The sequence below is a fragment of the Anomalospiza imberbis genome, unplaced genomic scaffold, assembly GCF_031753505.1.
Source record: "Anomalospiza imberbis isolate Cuckoo-Finch-1a 21T00152 unplaced genomic scaffold, ASM3175350v1 scaffold_344, whole genome shotgun sequence".
Classification (NCBI taxonomy): domain Eukaryota; kingdom Metazoa; phylum Chordata; class Aves; order Passeriformes; family Viduidae; genus Anomalospiza; species Anomalospiza imberbis.
The window spans coordinates 1-21,095 of record NW_027099961.1 but is presented as its reverse complement, the minus strand read 5'-3'; the positions used below and the strand labels follow the sequence as shown (position 1 = coordinate 21,095).

Genomic DNA, 21,095 nt, shown 5'->3' with positions numbered 1-21,095 from the left:
CAGTGCCGGGGATGCTGCGGGCGCTGCTTTGTTGCTGAGAGCCTGCAGGGCTCTGCCACAGCTGCCTGAAGCACTTTGGGGGCTGGGGGTCCCCCAGTCCAACCATCAGCAGCCCTGGGGGTCCCCCAGCCCCACACCCTCACCCAGCCCCTCCAGACAAGCCCTTTTCACCCTCACGGTCACCCAACACCAAGAAGCAGGGTGTTTCTTCTTTTATTTATTTTTTTTTTTACAGTTCAATTTTCAGAATCTGCTCAGCATTTTCCCCCCAAGCAGGAAAAAGTACTTGGCTTACAGTGTACTCTTTTCACCTGGTCATTTAAAAATCAGGAGAAAGGGGAACTGAAGTGCAGTTCCCTCTGTGTTTAGCTGTCCACAATCCTAAAGAAAACCAGAATTCCTAACAGAAAAATCTCTGGTCAATTTAAAGAGGTCTGAAATCATGGCATGTTCAACATGTGCAGAAATTCTCCAGCAATCCTGTGCTGGCTCGAGGGGCTGCCCTCAGCCCCGCCATCGGGGTGGGCTCAGCCCCAGCCAGACTCAGGCTCATCTCCATTTTCCCCATCAGCAGAGTGGCAGCGAGAACAGAGCCTTTTGTGAAATTGCATTAATGTTTTCCAAGCTCTTTGAAGTTGAAAAGCACTACAAATAACACATATATTACAAAGTTTTGGGATAAAGCACTCACTGGTGCTCAGATCTGAGTGTGAGCTGAGGAGCTCTGCCTGTCTCTCATCATGAGAGACAACTGCAAGTCTTCACGTTGTCACAGAACCACTCTGAAATGCTAAATGGTTTTGAAATCTTATTTTTGGGTACAGAGCTGACATCCTGAATTTGCATTTTCATTGTTCAGGAAAACAGAGGCTAGTTCCTAGGGAGAACCTTTACATGCAACAACAGAAAGGAAAGTAGTCAGTGTGACCACCTGGGTGGCTGACCCTGGGTTGGGACATCCAAACCTACAGAGCAAAGATAATCTAAGCAGAGCAGCTGGCAGGAACAACAGCATTCCCAGCTCAGCCATCATCATCATCCTCATCATCACCTCAGACATACCATGGGTTGAGATAAGCAAGGTTTGGGGACAGGGGTCTGAGTTCATCACCCCACACAGAGCAGTGGCACATCCTGTGTCCCTGGGAAGCCCTTCACCCATCCACACCTCTTCTGAAGTGCCATGCCTCTCTTTCAATACCTCTGCTGGGAGAAAGTAATTTCTAGGTGGGTTCTCATCCTGATGGGCCAACTTTTTGCCCAGCCAAGATGCCGCTCAGTCCCCTTCGTGATATTCAAGAGCAAGACGTTCACATTTCAGATAAACACACCCTGGAAGGTCTCACCCATCTCCTGCACGCTCCTGATCCACCTCATCCAAGCCCCAGTGAGGGCAGTGGAAAGATTCCTGGTGAGTGCTGGGCTTTGGCCCGGATCCAAGATTTTACAGCCTCTCTGGGATCACTTTACTCACGAGGCAGAGAAAACACACAGCTCATGGCATCAAGAACCTACACCCACGGCCAGAGCTCAGGCAGCTCAGCCAGATGCCTCCTAAAGCCCTTAAGATTCACTGAGTTTTATTCTCTTTCTGCTCCAGGCTAAGGCTTTGTGATCATTCCCTGCTCTGTATGGTCCCTCCCAGACTGAGAAGCACATGGATAACTTCATTTTCTTCTTCCAGATATTAAGAACTGCTGGAGAGGGACCCATCCATTAAATCAGGCATTGGTATTCACGGTGGGAAGGGCTCTGCTCCTGCAGCAGGTTTGTTCTGCCAGAGCTGATAATGTGTTTTAAGAGTTAATAAAAGTAATTGGCCTTCATAAAGGAAAAGGAATATTATGTTGGAGGGGGGAGCTGTAACCAGCTTCAGTTTTCATTCTCTCAGCTGAGCAAACAGCAGGGAAGAGCCACCAGAACCTCAGGAATGTACCATGAAAATGTGAAGGAAACATCCTCACCAGCAGGGAATCACCAGAGCCAAAGAGGGATGGGAATCCAGCTGCTACACATCCAACAGGAGCACTCCTGGGTTTGGGACACAGCCAAAGAACCGAGTGGGAAACAGGCACCAGAGAGAGAGAGGGAGAGAGAGAAAATCAATTTGCAGAACAAGGAACAACCACCAGCCACCATGAAATCTTGAGCACTGGCCCTGCCACTACCAGACCCACAGACACCTTCAGTCATGGGCTCCTTGGGCATTTGCCACTCCCTAATCCAAGAGCAGTGCCTGTCCCCTCCTCAGACAGCCACGGAGAGGTGCCCCAGGGCACTGCCCAAGCCACAGTGCTGAGATTTGGGCTGCTCCAGTCTGCCAAAGCCCGAGTGTTAAATCACAGTCAACGCAACAGAAGACGTGAAGGTTTTTGTTTATGTAAGATTTGCTGTGAGGCGTGGAGAGAATCTGTTTCCCTTGTTTTTAAATGCTGTGCTGTGTGAATTTAATGTGCAGAAAAGGTGTCAGACAAGCAACCCTGAAGAAGAAAACTGCCTGTTTAGCAGCAAGCTGAGCTCTTGAACACCCTTCATCTGCAACGAGGTTCTGCAGGCACAGCCCAGCACCAGCGGGTGGGGGGAGAAGAGCTCAGCACGGACGGGTGCATGAGCGAGGATTTCACCCAGAAATCCTGGCACACACCCCTATTTCTCCTTTAGTCCAAACCTAGAAAGAGCCAGCACATGCAGGATGCTCAGGTGTTTGATAACCCTGATCAAACTGTTTACAAAGGCACAGGTATTTACTAATTTACTTTTTATTTTTTCACTGATGCCATTTCCACTCTGTGACTTCCTTGGGGCCATCACCTTTTTTCTCCTCACTCAGAAATGATTTCCAGGAAGTCCTGAAGATCTGGGAATATTGCCCCCTACAATGAGATCCCTGGCCCTACTACAGAGGGACACTCTCACCAGGGCCTGCCAGCGCTTGAGGAGCACACCTGATACAGGAGTGTCAGGAGAAGTTTGCAGCACTGCCAGCCCTGGGGATTCACATGGAGCCCCTGGGCTCTGTCCAGAGCTGCAGCTGGGCAGTCACATGCCAGGAACCTGACCACAGGCAGAAACTGTTAGAGAATAAACCTCAGCCTAAACTTAATTTAAAACGAGCTTCCTCTGTCCACAGTGGGACAGTGCCCCTTGGAACACTGCATTACTTTATAACTTAACTACAGGAGCATTAGGCTGCTCTGTACCATGAAACACACACAGCACTGGGACCTGCTCTAAAAGCATCCATTCCAATTATTTCCCCTTTTCATTGTCACCAAGGGACAGGAAAAGAGCGTCACAACTTTGTTTTGACTGAAGTAGAGGATGAGATTGTCATTGCTTTGTCACACTTGATCGATGCTCGGGCTCCACTGAAGCTATTGAACATAAATTCAAGGCATGCAGACATCACACATGCCCACTCTGCATCAGACACTGAGCTGCTTTGCTGCTTTCTTCAAAGAAATGCAGAGAAGGGAATAAACTCGGATGTAACAGAACCAGCAGCACAATTCTGTTTGGCAAGGCTGCACCCCAGGCTGTGGCTCAGCTTCGTGCCCAGTATCACCAGTCTCGCTGGGAGCACCTCAGTGGCTTTACAGCTGGTCTTGTTGAGGTATTTACCCTCCAGCAGGAAGCCAAGTCTTCTGGAAAAGGGACTGGCAACATCTTTTAACCAGTCTTGGATAATTCATACCACTGAGCGTTCTGTAATTTGTCAGAAACATCTATTAATCCTTAATGAGGTAAAAACTCCTCAACATTTCTCAGCTAAAGTTGCCAAAAAACCCCCACAATGAACTGACATTTCCATTGCTGCTGCTGCACATCTTTTACTTCTCTTGAATGAAAGAAAAAAACAAATTTAGAAGGATTCAGCTCTTGCTCCCTGACACAGCCAACAAAAAGAGACTGGCGCAAGTATTGCTACACCAACAGAAATAGCCCATATTTCATGTCAAGGAATACGATGTGCAAATTTTCATAGGCACCATAGATCATCACCATCTGTCTTGACAAGTTAATTGTCTGCAGTTTTTCTAGGAAAACTAGAACCTTTAAAAACTAACAAAACAAATGAGTTGAAGGATGATATGGGGAGAGCATGAAGCATCGTGGGCTCACTGCCCTGGAAATGTGCAGGTTCTGATATGCTTGAGCTCAGTCTAAAAAGAAAATCTGGAGTGGTCAAACACTGCTCTTGGTGCTACTTATAGCACCGAGGTACTACATACATAGCAAAAGAATTGCTTATGGAGCACGATCTCTGCAAAAAAAAACAGCTGAACTTGACAAATCTGGGAACAAAACATTAATTAATCAAAGTAGGGAATGGCACTCGCAGCGTTTGCAGTCAGTGGCAGGACTCGCATCCTGCAAAGGGTCAGCAACACCACAGCCCATACAATTAAAAATCCAGGACAAACTGTATTAGATGACAACCTCCAGGAGAAAATATGGATGCTGGGGCCTCGGTTCTAAGCAGCCAGCTTTATGCAAAACAGCAATTTATGAGCTGGGTTGTGGAAACACTGCAAGCTGCCACATGAGCACAAAGGGGGATGGAGGGGAACTGTGCCTACGACCCACTCTGGGCTCTGAGGAGCCTGGCACTGCTGAGACACCCGAGACACACTGAAGCCATGCTGGGGACAGCAGCCCTGCAGGGTGTTTCAGAGGACACCAGCACACCGTGGAGGAGTCCCAGCAGCCAGAGCACTGACCAAGAGAGACAGGAACGTGTCCCAAAACCTCTGCCTGAGCCTGCTGGGTCCTTCAGGACAGGCTGGCAGCTGCAGGGCCAGGGCCAGGACAACCCAGGCTGGGGACAAGCACAGCCACGTCCCACAGCATAGCCCAGATGAGCCAGGACACCACGGGCAGGTCCTGCAGCACAGGAGGTGGGAATGTTACCTCAGAATGCAGCTCCAGGTCAGGCTGAGCTCGCTGCAGAGCAGCATCACCTCCGGCTGCTCCTGACCGACGATGGCCAAGGGGAAAGCTCACAGTTTCAACAGTTTCAAAATAATTCAATCCTCAACTACACACAGAAAAACACGCCAGCTGCATTCACCAAGTGGCTTTTTAAAAGGGGGAGACTCGAACTGAATTGTAAAAAAAAATTATTTTTCTTAGAATTGAAATTATTTTTTTTTTAAATCTTTCCCTTCATTCTTCATTAGTTCATATTACTACACTGACAACCTCCCATGAGGCATCCAGATTTTTCTCATCAAAAACTGGAATGAAAGAAAACAAAACCAGGAATTATTCTTGATATCAAATACAAGCTTACTAAATTTAGATCTGTCATTTAAATTTTCCACAGACAACAATGAGGAGTTTATTCCTGAACAAGGAGCATGGGATTTGGCACTAACTGAAGCATAAAAAAAGTCAAGGAGCCAAATACCCAGTGGGTGCATATGCCCAGGGCTCCACTCATTTCCCCCAAATTGAGACAATTTAACACAAACTCAATTTTGAATTTTCCCTGTAATTGCAACAGGTCCGTATTTACAGTGCAGCCTGAGCAGTGCCCACTGGAGCCATCTGTAAGGCTTACTTTCATTTTAACAGGAGTTTGACTGAAGCCCTCAGAGAGCTGAAAATACAGTTTTGGGGTTTTCTAAACATGACTTCAATAAACATTGGCTAATTTGCTCCAAAAAACAAGGATCTCACTCAGGGCTGTGTATGTGACATACAATGGCCAGACAAGACATTTCAAAAAAATATAATCTTTTGGAAAAAAACTAACTCTAAGAAATCCAAATGATTCATGCCAAAGCTGTTAAGTCAGATCATCTCTATCATATCATCCTCAAATTCCTGGGTGAGAGCATTTATGAAAATTTAGCACCAAAACCAGCTGGGGTCTTCATAAAGTTAAAGAACTGAAATTCTAAATCAGAGAGAAAATGGGATTTTATCTGTAATATTTTTAGTGTAGATAAAGTGCCAGTGTAAAAGAGAATAAAATGTAGTGAGATGCGACCATCTCCCCCTTAACTCATCAACAGATAACAGTAAATTAACAAGTGATGTTTATTAGTTTAATATTCAATATTAAATGGTGAACAGAATCAAAAGGCTGCTCCATAGAACTGAGTGACTTTGAAACCCCTGAAATTACAAAATGCTGACTTGGGGACGTGAAGTGCTTTGGATCCATCTCTGCTCTGCCAGTCCTGTTCCTCCCTCCACTGGATCCCACCTCAGCTCCGCCAGTGAATTTCCCATGGACTGATTCCTGCAACCAGCAGCTTGGCAAAAACCCATTTAACAGCAGCTTTGCTTGATTCAAGGTTGCAGAATTTGGCCTCTCCTCGTTTTTGGGTCGTCTGGGTTCCATGCCCTGTGCTGAAGTGCTGAGCAGAACTTGGCAGGGGCTGTCCCCTCCCCAGCATTGTTTGTTTGGTATAATATTAGGAAATAAATTAAGGAGTTACACAAGCTTTGCTTTACAGCAAAAAGTAGGAAAAAAGTTTTCAGATAAGTTTCTGAATCATAACCCTGCAAAGATTTATAATAAAAAATTTATATGCAAACTTCTGCAGTGTACTGAGTTAAAATCAACCCCATTACATAATGACCCTTGTCTTAACACATGAAGTCAAATGCAAAAAAAAAATTAACCTGATTGATTGTAACTAGAGCAAAAATCTGACTGAACAGAGCAGAGCCACTGCTCCCCAGTAAGGTGTATCATGGACAGCTGTAAAAATCTGAAATTGCCCCCTCACAGCTCTAAAACTTCAATTCTCACAGGCAATAAATGGAGGAATTCTGAACTACACCCAGCTCATCCCTGTAAACCAGATTTTTAAAGTTATTTCAAGTGTAAAAAGGAGGATTAAGGAGAAATAAAGGAGAAACTCTACAACCCCCCTCTGGAGCTCTCCGCCCACAAAGCAGGGACAGTGTGCAAGACCAGAAATCTTTATCCACAAAGTTTTTCTCTTCTGAATTTTCATTCACATTTGTTTAATTTTTTTTTTAAATATCCCATAATTCATTATTCAGACTGTATTCCTTAAGGGCCAGGTTCACAGAGATAAATAACCTGATAAGCACTGTGATCCCGAGAAGATTTAGATTAATTTGGATACAGCTTTGACAAACATTAAATCTCTTCTTTAATGATGTTCCTCAAACAAAACAGTTAGCAAAATATCTGAATTTCCTTGTATAATGTCACATTTTAATGTAAACATCAAATAATGTACCAAAAGTTTTACCGGAAAAAAAAAATTAAAGCGGCACAATTCTTTATACCACTGGAGAAGAGGGGAGGAAAAAGCCAGATTACAAACATTTACACATGCATAGTGGAAAAAAATTAAACAAACAAACAAAAAAGTATTTTACTAAATTCACGCATTTTTTTTAAAATAGTTATTAAATCTACTAAGCACCAACATACCTAAAAATTTATTTTCAGCTTCATGATTCATTTAAAAAACCTATCAAATTAACTTTTCAAACAAGCCTATATTATTAGCTTGTCCAAAAATAAAATGTAGAGTTTTTTGGGTTTTTTGTTAATTTTTTTCTTCTTTTTTCTATTTTTTTATTGTTTTTTTAAAGTATACCAATACTTTTATCTGAATGCTTCCAAACAATGGCATAGGTGTCTGCAAAGAATGCCTTTACTTTACCCTACAGTGGATGGAAAATACAATACCACATCATACAGAATCTAAAACTATAAAAGTCTGAGAATGCAGCATCCCTTCACAAAAAAGCTGATAAAACTGAAATTATTTAGAAGATGCTGCACCTTTATTAAAAAAAAAATTTAAATGAATTTAAGCAGAAATAACATACATTTTTACATTAACTGGCCATTTCTGGTACAGAAACCCAGCATAGTATGCTAATGTTATTGAATAAATGTAAATGCTACTTACAATCTTCTTAAATACAATTTAGACAAACTTTTTTTTCTTTTTTTTTCTTTTTCCTTTTTTTTTTCCTTTTTTCAAGTTGTACAGGTAATCTCTCAGCTGCTAGTTTAATGCAACATATCATTAACATTACACAAATTAAAAAATAACACGTGTGTGTCTTCCTACAGAAAAGCTTCCAAAAACCCGACCCACATCAAAAAATGCAAAATAATGGAATATAATTAAAAAAAAAAAATTAGTTGCAAGTCTAGCAGCAAAGCAATTAAGTGAGGATATATTTACCAATATAAACAAAGGGAATATTTGCAACTACAGGTGAAGCCCCAACTATCTTAGATCTACCGACACAAATAAAAATTAAATTCTCTCTAAAAAAAATAATCTGATTATTTAAAATAGGAGTAAAAGCCATTGCTACCTGATGAACTACCTAGGCTAAGTTCCTGAAACAAGGACAGGGGGTCGCTGTTCTTTTTTGTCTGCTCAGGAGGAGGTTTGGGCTTGGGGGGAGCCCGCAGAGCGCTGGCGTAGGACATGACGGGTTTGGTGCCGCCCGCGGGCTGGGGGCTGCTGCTGTTGGACTCCACCAGCTGCTTGTTGGGCATCAGAGGGGGGAACTGGCCCAGATGCTGGAGCACGTTGTAGTTGAAGGAGTTGGAGAGCTGGATGTTCTCGGCCTTCAGGTGTTCCTCCGGGGGCTTGGCCGCCTTCGGGGGAGCTGCGAAGGAGAAACCGGAGTTGGAGCAAACGAGCGGCTCTGACTCAGCCAATCCACCTGCAGCAAGCCCAAAGCCAGAGCTGCTGCCACCACCCCTCTGGTAACCTCCTCCCACACCACCCATCTGCCGTGTTTAGTCACTCTGAAAACGAAGTTCACAGAATGACACAATCCCAGGATGGGCTGGGTTGGAAGGGATCTTAAAGCTCATCCTGCTCCATCCCCTGCCACAGGCAGAGACACCTTCCACCAGAGCAGCTTGCTCCAAGCCCCATCCAACCTGGCCTTGACGTGATCTAACTTCCTTCCCAGCTCCTGGATCATGCAGCAGCAGCAGCACAAGACTGACAGCACTAAGCACATCCTCCTGTGTTTGTACCCTACAGCTGCAACCCCAAACCTGCAATTCTGCACAGCGGATTCTCCGGGTGCACTGAAGGGAAGCTGCTTCCGAATGGGATCTACTCTAATTTAAGCACTTTATCCACTGAGACAGCACAAAGAGTATTTCATTCTTCTTGCTTTACAGCTTAATAGGCTAAAATTAAAATTTACAGCACCATATATAATTCATTCTCCAACAGCAATTCAGAGTCCTGAATGCCAACCAACTAATTATTGGTATTTCAGGCTGAATGCATTCTTGCTAATTGATATGTTCTTGCTCCACATTTAACAACTCCTGTAACTATCAGAAAAAATGGTGCTTTAAACCATAGGTATAAAACTGCTTTCAAATGAATTTCCTGAATTCTAATGAGGTCCCCTACTTTTCCCTTACAGAATGTTGCTGTCTTGCACAGCCAGAGAGACACTACACTGAAACACAGCTCCATGTTCTATCTGCAACAGTCTAGGAACTGGGCAACAGCTCCAATATTCTGTAATTATTTAATCATATCATGTTATTTTTTAAGTGCACATACAAAAACATACCACCAAAAGAGTGCAAAAGTAGAAAAACAAAGTAAAGTTTCTCACTGGAAGGGTCACACACAGGCTTTTACTTTTTATAGAGCACTCAAAAAAAGAAAAAAAAAAAAACCCCAAAACCAACCCATAGAAGAATGGATATGGAAAGAACACAAGCAAAGCAATTTTGCTAGGGTTGCTATGATTCAACAAAAAACAAACAACCCAGAACATGAGCAAAAAACCTCCCAAAATAACCACAGCACTCAGGAGAAGACAAGTAATGACAAGCAGGGCCAGAGGTGAAAGCTGTGTTTGGTAGAGGTGTCTAACAGAAGGAAAAATATGAAACACACATCTTGAATAAGAACTTCAATAATTTTCTTTCCATCAACAGAAAAAGCAATGCATATCAAACTCTCAAATTGCAATTTTGAGAAGTGCCTGCATAGAACAGACCTGAGGAATTGACAGTAGCTCTCCCTGTGCTCCATAAATCCCTCCTGATCCAACCCAACACTGGTGCCACAGCCACTCCTGGCGTGCAGGAGAGATCAGCCCTTGAACAGTCTGAAGTCAGGGTCACTCTCTCTCAAACAAGCACAGGACTTTCACAGCATCACATTCTCACGGGGTTTTATTTCATGGATAAAAACCAACAGTAACGAGAACAGTGCAGTTACTGGTCATTAACCCTTAGCTCTATAAAACACATTTGGGCTGTAAATATGATCAGAGGCAGTGAGCTGTAAATGTGGAAAGCCACAGCAGCCATAAAATGGAGATGTGTTTGCATGAACCATTAGATACAGGGCTCTGTTTCATATACATTTATTGACAAAACAGAAACCATGCTTAACTACAATAAAAAACATTTCATTGCAAAGACAGTTACCAGTGAGAATTTGACATTTTCACTTAGAATTTAGTATTTGACAGCAAATGTGTGTATATGGTACTTTTTACATACACATCTGTCCTCTGAGGATTTCACTCACAAACAGGTTCTCAAGCTTTTCATTAAAGCAAAGAAATGTGGGAGTGGCTGATCCCAACCCAAATGTGCCAGAGTTCCTGAGCTCGTCTTAGATAACCACAGAGTCTGGAGAGCAACTCTGTGTGAGCAATTCAGTGATGAATGCCACATAATACTGTGCATTCAGCTCCTTGATTTTCAGTAAAAATAGAAATAGATTGAAGGAGGTGCCCTGAGCTTGAAGCTTTGAACTTAGCATGAAAGATGCTGCCATAAATATGGGTTTGCAAAATAACATTTTCATATTTTGGAAATTAAAAGGCACATTAGGAATTTAATTCTTGAGTGCTGTTGCTGATATAAAGAGCTTTTCTCATTCATTCTACTCTGCATGTTCCTACTTCAGAATTACTATGAAATTTACAAGATGTTTTAGGTTTATAAAGTTTGGTGAAAAGCAATTAAATATTTTAAGGCCAATAAAAACAGCTTATAAATATTTTTCCACATTATTAAGTGGTTTTAATATCCACACTGGAATACTGTTTGCATTTTTATTAATTTTGTTTTCAAATTACCCCTGGAAATTCTTAAAGCAAAATCACAGGGAAGAAACTGTACTATCCTGGTAATATTGTTTTTCATAAACACAAGAAATACGGAAAACAGAAGAACTGCTCCAGCTCTTTCCTTGCAGCTTTTTTTCATCTCTGAAAAGTTAATTTAGTTTCTGTCTGCTCAATCAATCAGCACTGCTGCTACCACCAGGGAAGCCACATTCCACTGAGATTCTTCCACGGTGAGAGAGAATTTAAACTCGTCACTCCTTTGATGAAGCACCAGAATTTACTAGAGAAACGCTGAGAGCACTAATTCAGTTTATGTGTTGCTCCCTCAGACTGTAATACCAACACAAAATATCACTGATTCTGGAAACAAACAATCTATCTTGCAAATAAATCCCACCAGTCACCTTAGCTCCCTCCAGCACAAATTCAGCTGCACTTGAAGCCACCGTAAGAGACTTTCTGGGCTTAGTGGAGCTTTTGGAGAAGACTAAGAAGCAGCAATGCTTTTTCAGCTGAAGAGCAGGATGTTACAAGAAATGGGATTATTCCAAGCAAACCTGTAACACCTGAAACAACGAATAATTCAAAAATCTTTGCTTAGATTGGTTTTGGGAAAGAAGCAGCTGCAGCTGTACCCACCTAGCAGCTCCCGGGCTGGAACGGCTCTGCTGGCTCCGTTGCATGGAATGTTTGGGTACGGGGCAGAGGAGGAGGAGTTCACCCACAGCTCAGGGGAGGAGTAGTTGAACGATGACTGGTTACTGTGGTCCTGAAGCTCTTTACACTGACCAAGACTGTCTTGAGGAGTGCTTAATTCTTCAGAACAAGCCTGGACTGAACTAGAGGAAATTCTTCTTTGGTACAACGGCCTGCCTGGTCCTCTTGGTTCATACTGTGAGAGAAAAAAAAAAAAAAAAACACCAAAAAAAACCATAAAATAGCCTTTTGCTCTTTTTGATTCAACTGCATGTATCAAATACTATTTCCCATTCAATATTTTTCCCTGAAATGTCTTACCATAAAACCCCAAGTTCTTTGCATTTCCAAAATCCTAACACATTTCAAATTATATGTTGCATACTGCAGTCACTGATAACGTATTTTGATCACACAAAATAGAGAATTTTAAAGAAGTGCAAAGAACATCAACTGGGATTTCTTAATTCTTATCAACCTTTATATCTCACACTCCTACGTGGGTGTTGGATCACACAGTGAGGAGGAAGATAGCCAGCATTTACAGATGAAGCAAAGGAAGCACAGAAACACAGAAGAGCAAGAAAAGAATGTTCTTACAATGCAGTCAGGAAAAAGGGGCTTTTCCTTTTCCAAAGGATAAATTAGTGACTTGTACACCAGGATCTGGGTAAGCAGGATACATTTGTATACTGGATTTTGTACATACAAAACAAATGCTCTGGAGAAGCAAGAGCCCTCAGGAGAAATAATGCAGAGAATTTTATCTGAAACCACAGAAATTACTTGCTTCCATAAACCCTGTAGATCATGTAGATGAAAACAGCAGGAGCTCCATCAATTAACCTGTGGGCTTCAAGAGTTCAGATTTAAGGGCCCTCTAAGCTTTCTCAAGATTCAAAGCAAGTCTGTTGTATTACAGTTTATTTTGAACAATAAATACAGTATTTACACCCATCTGCACTGACTAATGAGAGCACCAATAATAGAAAAGTCATACAGGTAAATCTAGACTTGGCAAAGGGAAAAAAAATCCTAATGAAATGTCACAAGAAATTAGCTAAACAATCAACAAATAATTTGCCTGCAGAGTCCAACTATTGTTACTACACCATCTACAAAAAATAGACAGGAGAAAAAAGTGCATGAAAGGAAACTTCTTATTAAATATCTTATATTTTATTTCTGTCACTGCAATCAGTGGATCAACACTTGGATATCCTGACAATCCACCCCCCTAAGGAAATTCTTCAACGACAAAACAAACAAACAAACCAAAAATTTCATAAATTACTGGCCAAATCAACCCAAAAAGTATACATTCAGTGAGTTTAAAAGGGCTATTTTGGTAAGCAATCAGGAATTTATCAAAGTGCTGGACACTTGCAAGTACAGAACCATACAGAATAACTCCAGTATTCCCTTTGATGGGCAGCTCAGATCTATCTGGTTTGACTAAACACATGCAAAAGCTTTCAAGTATCAAGTCAATTAACAGCTTTATAAATAGTGATTGAGGAAATAGTTTAGTAAGGATACCAAAGTCAATAAATTTGCCCTGACAAGTGCCTTGTCTGAGGGATGTCTGTCAAAAATACACCTAAAACCCCATTTTGATTTCTTTGTGGATTCAGTCCTACCTACCAGCTGAAGAATCAGTATTGGAAAGTTTCTAAGCAAGTCTCTGTCTTGTAACACTTTTACTGCATTTGGCATTTCTATCACATGCTTTGAAAGGAAGAAGAAATAAGAACTAAACTGAATTTGCACTAATTACATAAAGGCTCACTCTATTTGTCTTCAGATAGCAGGAACTGTCACAAGCTCTATAGGAATATTTATTGGTTTATTACTGCTGAAAAGCCATTGTTCCTACGTCCTGCTGTACTGACAGCATTAACTGTTGTCACAAAGTATTAGATTTTCTACAGGGTGGTATGACTTAATGGAGTGAGACAGCAAATTTCTAAATGTCTATAAACTCAAACCTTACTACAGCTCTGGCTGGGCCTGGGGACTCCATTAACCTCTCTGGATCTGTGCAAGACAGGAATTTGTAAATTGCACTGGAATTCGATTTTAGTTATTTTTCTCAGGCTCATAAACTAAGTATTTTCTGTTTTCAGAAGTTGATAAACAAATAAATATGTATTGTGTGAGACAGCGATGAGCAAGGCTCCCTCCCCAGCTCCTGTGAAAAGCTTAACAGAAATGCAACACAGAACAAGCCACTTATGTACAAATATTGGATTACATGCACTCAGCGAGAATATTAATTCTCACATTCCTGGAATGCAACCTGGCTTCAGGATACTCCGTGTTTGCACACCATACACTCCTTAGCACCTCATATTCCAACAGGGATTAAAACCTCCTGTTCAAAACATGACCTGCCCTAGCTGTATGTGCTGGCACACCCCCTTAGAGCCCAGGACAAGAGAAGATGGAGAGGGACAGAGCCAGCTGTGTGTGGCAAGGTGTGTGCTGGAGCCAGCCTCAGGCAGCACAGCTGGATGTCTCTGATTTCCAACACACAGCCCCCAATATACACGGGGTGGCTTTGGATCAAATTAATGCAGGCAGGGTGGGATTATGAAATCAGGTTTTGGACCATGTTGGAACAACTCTACAGCTCTGGTCTCCTCTGAGAAGTAACTCAAGCACATTCACAGCTCAACACTGAGTCAGCTGGCTGGGTGATCCCAGCTGACTGTCCAGAACTTCCACCTGGGCTGTGGTTGATTTTCACTGCAGATAAATGACACGCAGACACAGAGCAATGACTGCATGAAAACTCAGAGTAACGTTCCAAAAGCCAAGGCTTCCCATTTAGCAGAGAAAACGTTACACCTACAGCAACAAGAACCACAGATCTGCTCAGGGAGAACAGCAGAGACACAATTCCACCTCACAGAAATTCCCACTGTGAGCTTTTAATGCGTGAGGTGTTTTGCATTCATGACCACTTCACAACCTAATTTGATATTACAGCGAGAGGACAAGGAGACAGAACACCCACCTCTTCTAAGCTGTGGAGCGAAGAAGCAGAAACTGCTCGAGATGCGAGTGGATGAAATGGCTCCTGACCGACTGCGTGCTGATGATTCTGGATTTGTATAAAAGGGCTTTGCTGCGACCTGTGGGGCAGTGGAGGTATTCCATAGTGAAAGCCCTGCCCCAGGAGGTGATTCTGCTGGAGGTTAGCATAAGTCCAGGACCCATCAGGTTGCAGGTATTTCAAGGGAGACGGGGTTATGTGTTCGGATGGCATTGAGAAAGGGGGGTTGTACATTTGGGGTAAATGCTGCTGAAATGCTGGGTTAGTGGGCAGTTCAATGTCTCTGCTGTTCTCAGTGAAGTTGGGGAAGTGGGCGCTGTGGTTGGAGTTGCAGGAAGGAGAAGGGAGTGCTGGTGGGCTCCGGGGCTGGACTTGTCTGTATTGCAACAGTCTGGACTGGGGGGGCGGCATTTCAGCTCCGTCCCGGCTCTCGCCTGGATCGCGGTGCGACAGCTCCCGGAGCAAGTCCTGGAATCTGCACGGACACAATAAATGCAGCAAGGAAAGAGAAAAAAACAAAACAAGTTTTGCTGAAATCTCACTCTCTTTGAGGTGCAGAAAACTCAGAGAACAGAACACAGAGTTTAAATATTCTCATCTTTGCACTTGCTGACCCTAACTTTAAAGGATGTGACTGAGCAATCAGAAATTAGGCACAAGAGGATTAATTGGATGAAATACCCACCTGAATAATCTCAAAGTTTTAATAACTCTTGAGATTTCCTTTCCAGGCAGAAGAATCAATTTTTTGTTATCTCTTAAGAGACAACTAAAAGTAAGGATTTCCTGCTTTACTACACAAAGTAAAAATTCACATTGTTAAAGACAATTTTAACCCCTCTCAAGGCAAAAGCCAGAACAATCAGGGACTCCCCTCACTTGCACAATATACTTCTAAACTTCTTCAAAAGATCAATTCAATTCAGCACTTCAAAGAGTCAGCTAAGAGGGCATTTAGATGCTTTACCATGGCTATAACAAACCAGATGGAAAAGAAAGCATAGTGGGAGATGACAGTAAACAGAGGCAATTTAAAAATCCAGCCTTTACAATACACATGATTAAAGTTGATGACCACTGGAACCATTTTTCTGTTGACGTTCAACAGCTTCCTTTCTTGCCCCCTAAAGCTCCATGTCAAATACAAGTTTTGTTTTGTTTTGGTTTTTTTTTTATCTGCTTTTCAAAGCAAAGGCTTTTTGAAAAGAAAGAAAAGTTTAGGTTTCACTGGGGAGCAGTGTTTAGGGAGGGGCTGTTTTGTTTCTTTTAAAGCACACAAATCTCAGACTGCTACCTCAAACTGAAGAATTTACAACTTAAATAGGCCTTAACTACACTCGGACACCTCTTTCATAAAAACACAAAGTTGTTACTCTCTATCCATTCCTCATTCCATAAATACAGCACTGAAAAGCTCCATAAAAATATTTTTCCACTACAGCTTTACTACCCAATATACTAACAGAATAAAGCATAACACATAATAAAAGCATAGTTGTAAATCAGCCTGCCAACTATTTTAACCTTCATAATAACAGCAGCAAAAAGCAATACTTTTAAATGCCTTGCACTTGATCACAGTGTTACAGATAGGTGCCCACTGCTCAATTTTACACAAGCTCTGATGACTCAGTAAACAAATACCTTGAATATGTTGCCTCTGTTTCATCTTCTGTATTACTGGCAAGTTTCCAGTTTGCCCTAACTTGCTGCTGTTGATGTAATCCAATTGGTTGCTGAGGAAGATGTGGTAGATGAGGATGGTGATGGTGTTGATATGGAATAGTGCCTTGACTGAGATAGGCATTATGTTCATTCCATTGCTGTAACCTGGCTTGTTGTTGCTGCCTTATTGTTTCCAAAGCTACATTTCCATGCATACGATCTATAAAAATAGTTTTAAAAAAAAATTTTATCTAATGCCCCTTTTTAAAGATCTTTATGTCAGAAAAAAAAAAAAAAAGAAAGAATACTTTTTATACAGTTTATTCCAGGGTCTATTATACACTAACTGCATTGCAGTGCATAACCTGGTTATTTAAATCATATGGAAAATCATATAAACATGAATCTTCTAATAAAGTGCTGAATATTCAAACATGCCTCAAGCAGCAAATTATGCTCAATGACATTACTTATGGAAACTAACCCAACAATGACCCAATTCAGAGCAATATGCCTGAAAAAGGTAAATACTTCCTTCATTTTCACTTCAATGTAGTTATAATTGCACACTCTGGATTTAAATAAAGAAAAGTCACCTACCTAAAGTGTCCCCTAAGGGCATTCCTGATGGATTCTCTTCAATGAAGTTGTTCAAGTGGGTTGGCAGAACTGGGTTGTGCTGTGCAATAGGTCTCAAAGGATTATTGACTTCTTGTAACAGAGGTGGGGGGTGTTGTTCTGAAATCACAGCATCTACAGCAGGAGAATGTGGTCGGTGGGGAATGGGATTATTAAAAAAGGACTGGCTGGGGCCTGCCTGGAAAGCAGGGGAAAGCTGCGAAGGTGGTGGAGGCTGCTGATTCAAGTGATTATGCTGCTGAACTACCTGGCTCTGCTGGGGTGGCATTTGGTTGGGTTGTTCAGGCAAGTGATTTTGCTGTTGGCTTAAGAGGTTTTGCTGCTGCTGCTGCTGCTGCAGAGGGTACGGCTGTCTCGGGAGCTGGGAGAGGTGCTGGAAGTGGCGGTTGGGAACTGCGAACTGGGAGTGGGGAGGGGTCAGGTGCAGGTTCAGCTGCCTGGGGTTGGGGTTGTCTTTGCGGTGGAATTTAGCATTGGGGTAACCAACACTGGAACGGGACTCTGGGCTTCTCTGCTGAGGGTTTGCTTCTAAATCAACCTGCAAAAAGGAGAGTAAAAGGTTTTGAGAATTAGCTTGTAAAAAATTGAATTAAAAACATTTTGGTTTGACTAAATTAATGAATGAATAAATGTAATGATTAAATTCATTAAGAGAGAGCATGAAATAACAAACAAACAAAAATGCCCAAATCCCAAAAAAAGAAACAAACAAACCAAACCAGATACCCAGACAAGAGAAACCTACCTGCTTGGATTCCAGAGGTTTCTTCTCAGGTGTTCGAATTTTACTGATTTCAGGTCCAGCAGTGTTTTCACTTTTACCTAAAAACATTTACAAAATTATTTTGTTTCAATAGGAAAATTATTATTTTGGGATTTTTTTGCCCCCAGACACAGGAAAATTGACTTATTAGTATGGCATTTACAGCACCACAGACATTTAGTATCATCTACCTAAATAACATTTTCCCTTTAATCTCTGCACTTTGTTCCATTAATAAGCACTAACTAGTTCTTCCAACTTAATTGCAAATAATATCAGCAGTACTGTGGAAGGGAGATGGAACAATTACACCCTCAACATCCCTTCCCACCTCCCATTCCTTCTGAATCTTACAACATCCCAGTTATTCTACTTGTAACGGCAAATCCCAGGTTATTTCCCCCATCTGTGGATCCCTCGATTAGGGAGGAAAGAGCCAAGGATAGAGAGGAAGGAGGAAGGAAAGTCCTTTCCACAACCCCATTTCAAGGAGAAACTCCCCCCAAAGCAGAGCAGTTTGCAGAGCCATTGCAAGCACTGACCATTTCGAGCTTGCTCGTGCTGCTCCTTGTCCTGGTGTGGGAGCTGCTGCTGTCCTAGGCTAACAGGGGAGTGGTGGCCCAGGCCATACGGGATCGGAGACCCTCGCCCATGTGCCTGTAACAGGTTCATGTTATATGCCATGGCTGCTTGGTGAGTAATGAGGCGAGGGTCGACTGCAAACCTACCCTGATACCCCGTCCACGGTACCTACGTGGTAAACAAAAATTTAAAATAAAATTAAAAAGAGACAGAGAGATGTGATCTGTTAAGGTACGTTAAATTAATGGCAGTGATAACAAGCACGCTGATATTTTAGGTCAGTGGCAGGAGTTTTTCAAGCACCAGGTGATCTGACACACACAGAGCTACAGCTGGTGCTGGGAGGGGAGAGCTCTAAGGGCAGGCAAAGCAAGGGACACAGATTTTCGAGGAGAACCTTGGGCAAAAATTTTTCTATCAAAACCCATTCTTGTTCCAGTGGTTTCAAAGTTCAGAGAGAAAAGACTGACGGACAAATTACAGTTTAAAAAACTTCAGATTAAACCCTTCTCTACTGAATAGAAATGGGTGAAGTTCAAGCAAATACAAAGTCCTTTCTCCTGGCAGCTACAAGACATTGGGCTGTGGCTTGGGGGGGACAGAGAGAGAAGCCTCAAAGGTGAGGACCAGACCTTGCAGCACCCAGTACTGGGATTCTGGGCCGCAGCAGGAGGGGCTGTGCCCACCTCTGCACCCACAGGACACTCAGTGAAGTTCCCAGGACTATTGGAGGAACACAGAGAGTGCCCACAGGTGAGCAGTGACAGGGAACCACACTCCAAAGTGCCTGTGCTACATGACACGTGTACTGCAGAGTCAAAGCAAAATCCACCTCCTGAAAGCAGGTAAAAAGTCAGGATTTTTTACAATGGCTTCAAGTTTATTCCTAAAAGGAATGCTAAGGAAGACAGCTTTGCATCAAATGAGTTCAAACTCATCCTGTAGGGAATTTATTAAAAGAAGGGAAATCTATGAACAAGAGGAGAGTGTAGGGAAAGTCATCCCCAGCAATGAGGCTGCCAAAGCATCCTTTAGTGATGGCAGCAGACAACCTCCTCTAGCTTTTACCTTGGGTATGGAAACTGCATTAAACAAAGACATCATTTTATCTTCCACGAACATAAACACATTTTACTCCAGTCCCTGCTCGTTTCAAGTGTAACAACTTTCATCCAATTCTTTTTTTAAATTACTATTTGCCCTTGAAATGTGCACTTTGAACTTCAGCTTTAGGCTACTATTGCATTTGCACAACCCCAAATCACCTCCAAGCTTCTTTTCAAAAGTAGCAGTCTCATTAGTACCTCAGTCTTCCCACTTAATTATTTAAAAATCCATCCTCAGGGAAGGTGAGTTCAAAATACTTAGGTTTAATACATTTCTTTTGATTGGAAACACATAAAAATATATTAACCTTGGAACAATAAGACAGAGCTTTTTAAATTACCTTGGTTTGATATTAATATAATGTGAGCAAGCATGACAAAGATACAGCTGCTGGCCTTCTCATTGCATTTAAATTTATCCATCAAATGCAGATTTCTAGTAAGCTTGGAAAAAGGAAAATTCCTTGGCCTAGCAAAGAAAACCGAGTTACAGCTGCCAGCTGATCTAAGACACAAAACTGAAACTTAGCAAGTCCCCTGTTCAGCATCCATAACCCAAATTGCAGCAGAGGACTCACAATCATTGAAAAAAACAATTAGCTGTATTCCAACATTTAGCATTATGAATGGAATTAAACACATCTGCATGTGTGGGTTCCACATCCTTGCCACGGTCTTCAGGAGCTGTGTACAACACAGACATGCTACTCCACAAGCTTCTACAGCCTTTGTTCTTTCCTTGCATTTTCCTGCTGGAATATGTTGACTGTGAAGGGTAAAAATAAAGCAGAGACTGCTTCTTTAATGTGTGCAAATTCTCGTGGGACAGTTTTATTTGTAATCCAAAATTCCATGCATAAATGTAGCCTAAAAGACGTGGTTAGAGATCTTCATTCTGTTCCCAAATATCATTAAGGGAAGGGATTGGAGAGGAAACTGGTTCACTATGAGGTTCTGGAAGGGAAAATCATCCCATTATGCTTATTTTTCTTATCACTTCACTTCAGACACCTTGCACTGCAGTCATCCAAAACTTGTAATTTAGGCTGTGTGATGCCAATAAAGAGAAACAAACTTGGTGTGAATCACTGAGGTCTCTCCAGTGATTAAGCACTGAACCAGGCAAATAATTCAGAGGCAGGTGTCTCAAGTCAGATGAGACAGATTCCACTGGTGTGCCTAAAACACACCAAATTACACGAACATGAAATTGCTTTTAGCCTGCCTGGAGTTATTTGGGGGAGCAAAGCTTTCAGGTCCTTATTTTCTGGTTGTCCTCTGCACTGCCACTCCTAAAGCCAGCAAAGCCCACAGATTTGGAGTGCTGAAAAAAACCTGCAAGAAATTCACTATCTGATTTTGCCATACATTTATGTGCATAAAATAACTGAGGCGGGGAGGGGGGAGAAACAGAAAATGAATTCTTACAGGCAAAGGCACAGACATGACCATATTTCCTCCATAGACAGCAGGTACATATAGAATACTTGTCCCAGTGTGT

At 42.1% G+C, this 21,095-nt stretch overlaps 1 protein-coding gene across 1 annotated transcript; it reads right to left on the bottom strand.

Annotated features, from left to right (window-relative positions):
- Positions 1-6,026: 6,026 nt before the first annotated feature.
- On the bottom strand, positions 6,027-21,089 carry LOC137466637 (probable helicase with zinc finger domain). The gene is made up of 9 exons (XM_068178336.1): positions 21,023-21,089; positions 18,635-18,656; positions 18,449-18,563; positions 17,889-17,965; positions 17,105-17,681; positions 16,484-16,724; positions 14,801-15,314; positions 11,725-11,977; positions 6,027-8,628 (listed from the first exon to the last, which is right to left on the bottom strand). Exons 1-9 carry the CDS (start codon positions 21,070-21,072, stop codon positions 8,297-8,299), a joined length of 2,181 nt encoding a protein of 726 aa, XP_068034437.1. The 5' UTR covers positions 21,073-21,089; the 3' UTR covers positions 6,027-8,296.
- Positions 21,090-21,095: the final 6 nt, after the last annotated feature.

Coding starts and splice junctions, on each gene's coding strand:
- LOC137466637 (XM_068178336.1), bottom strand. CDS start 21,072: ATGTACCTGCTGTCTATGGAGGAAATATGGTCATGTCTGTGCCTTTGC. Junction 11,978..14,800: donor CGCTCCACAGCTTAGAAGAG/GTGGGTGTTCTG, acceptor TTTCTCTCACAG/TATGAACCAAGAGGACCAGG. Junction 8,629..11,724: donor TCCAGCCCGGGAGCTGCTAG/GTGGGTACAGCT, acceptor TCTCCTTCGCAG/CTCCCCCGAAGGCGGCCAAG.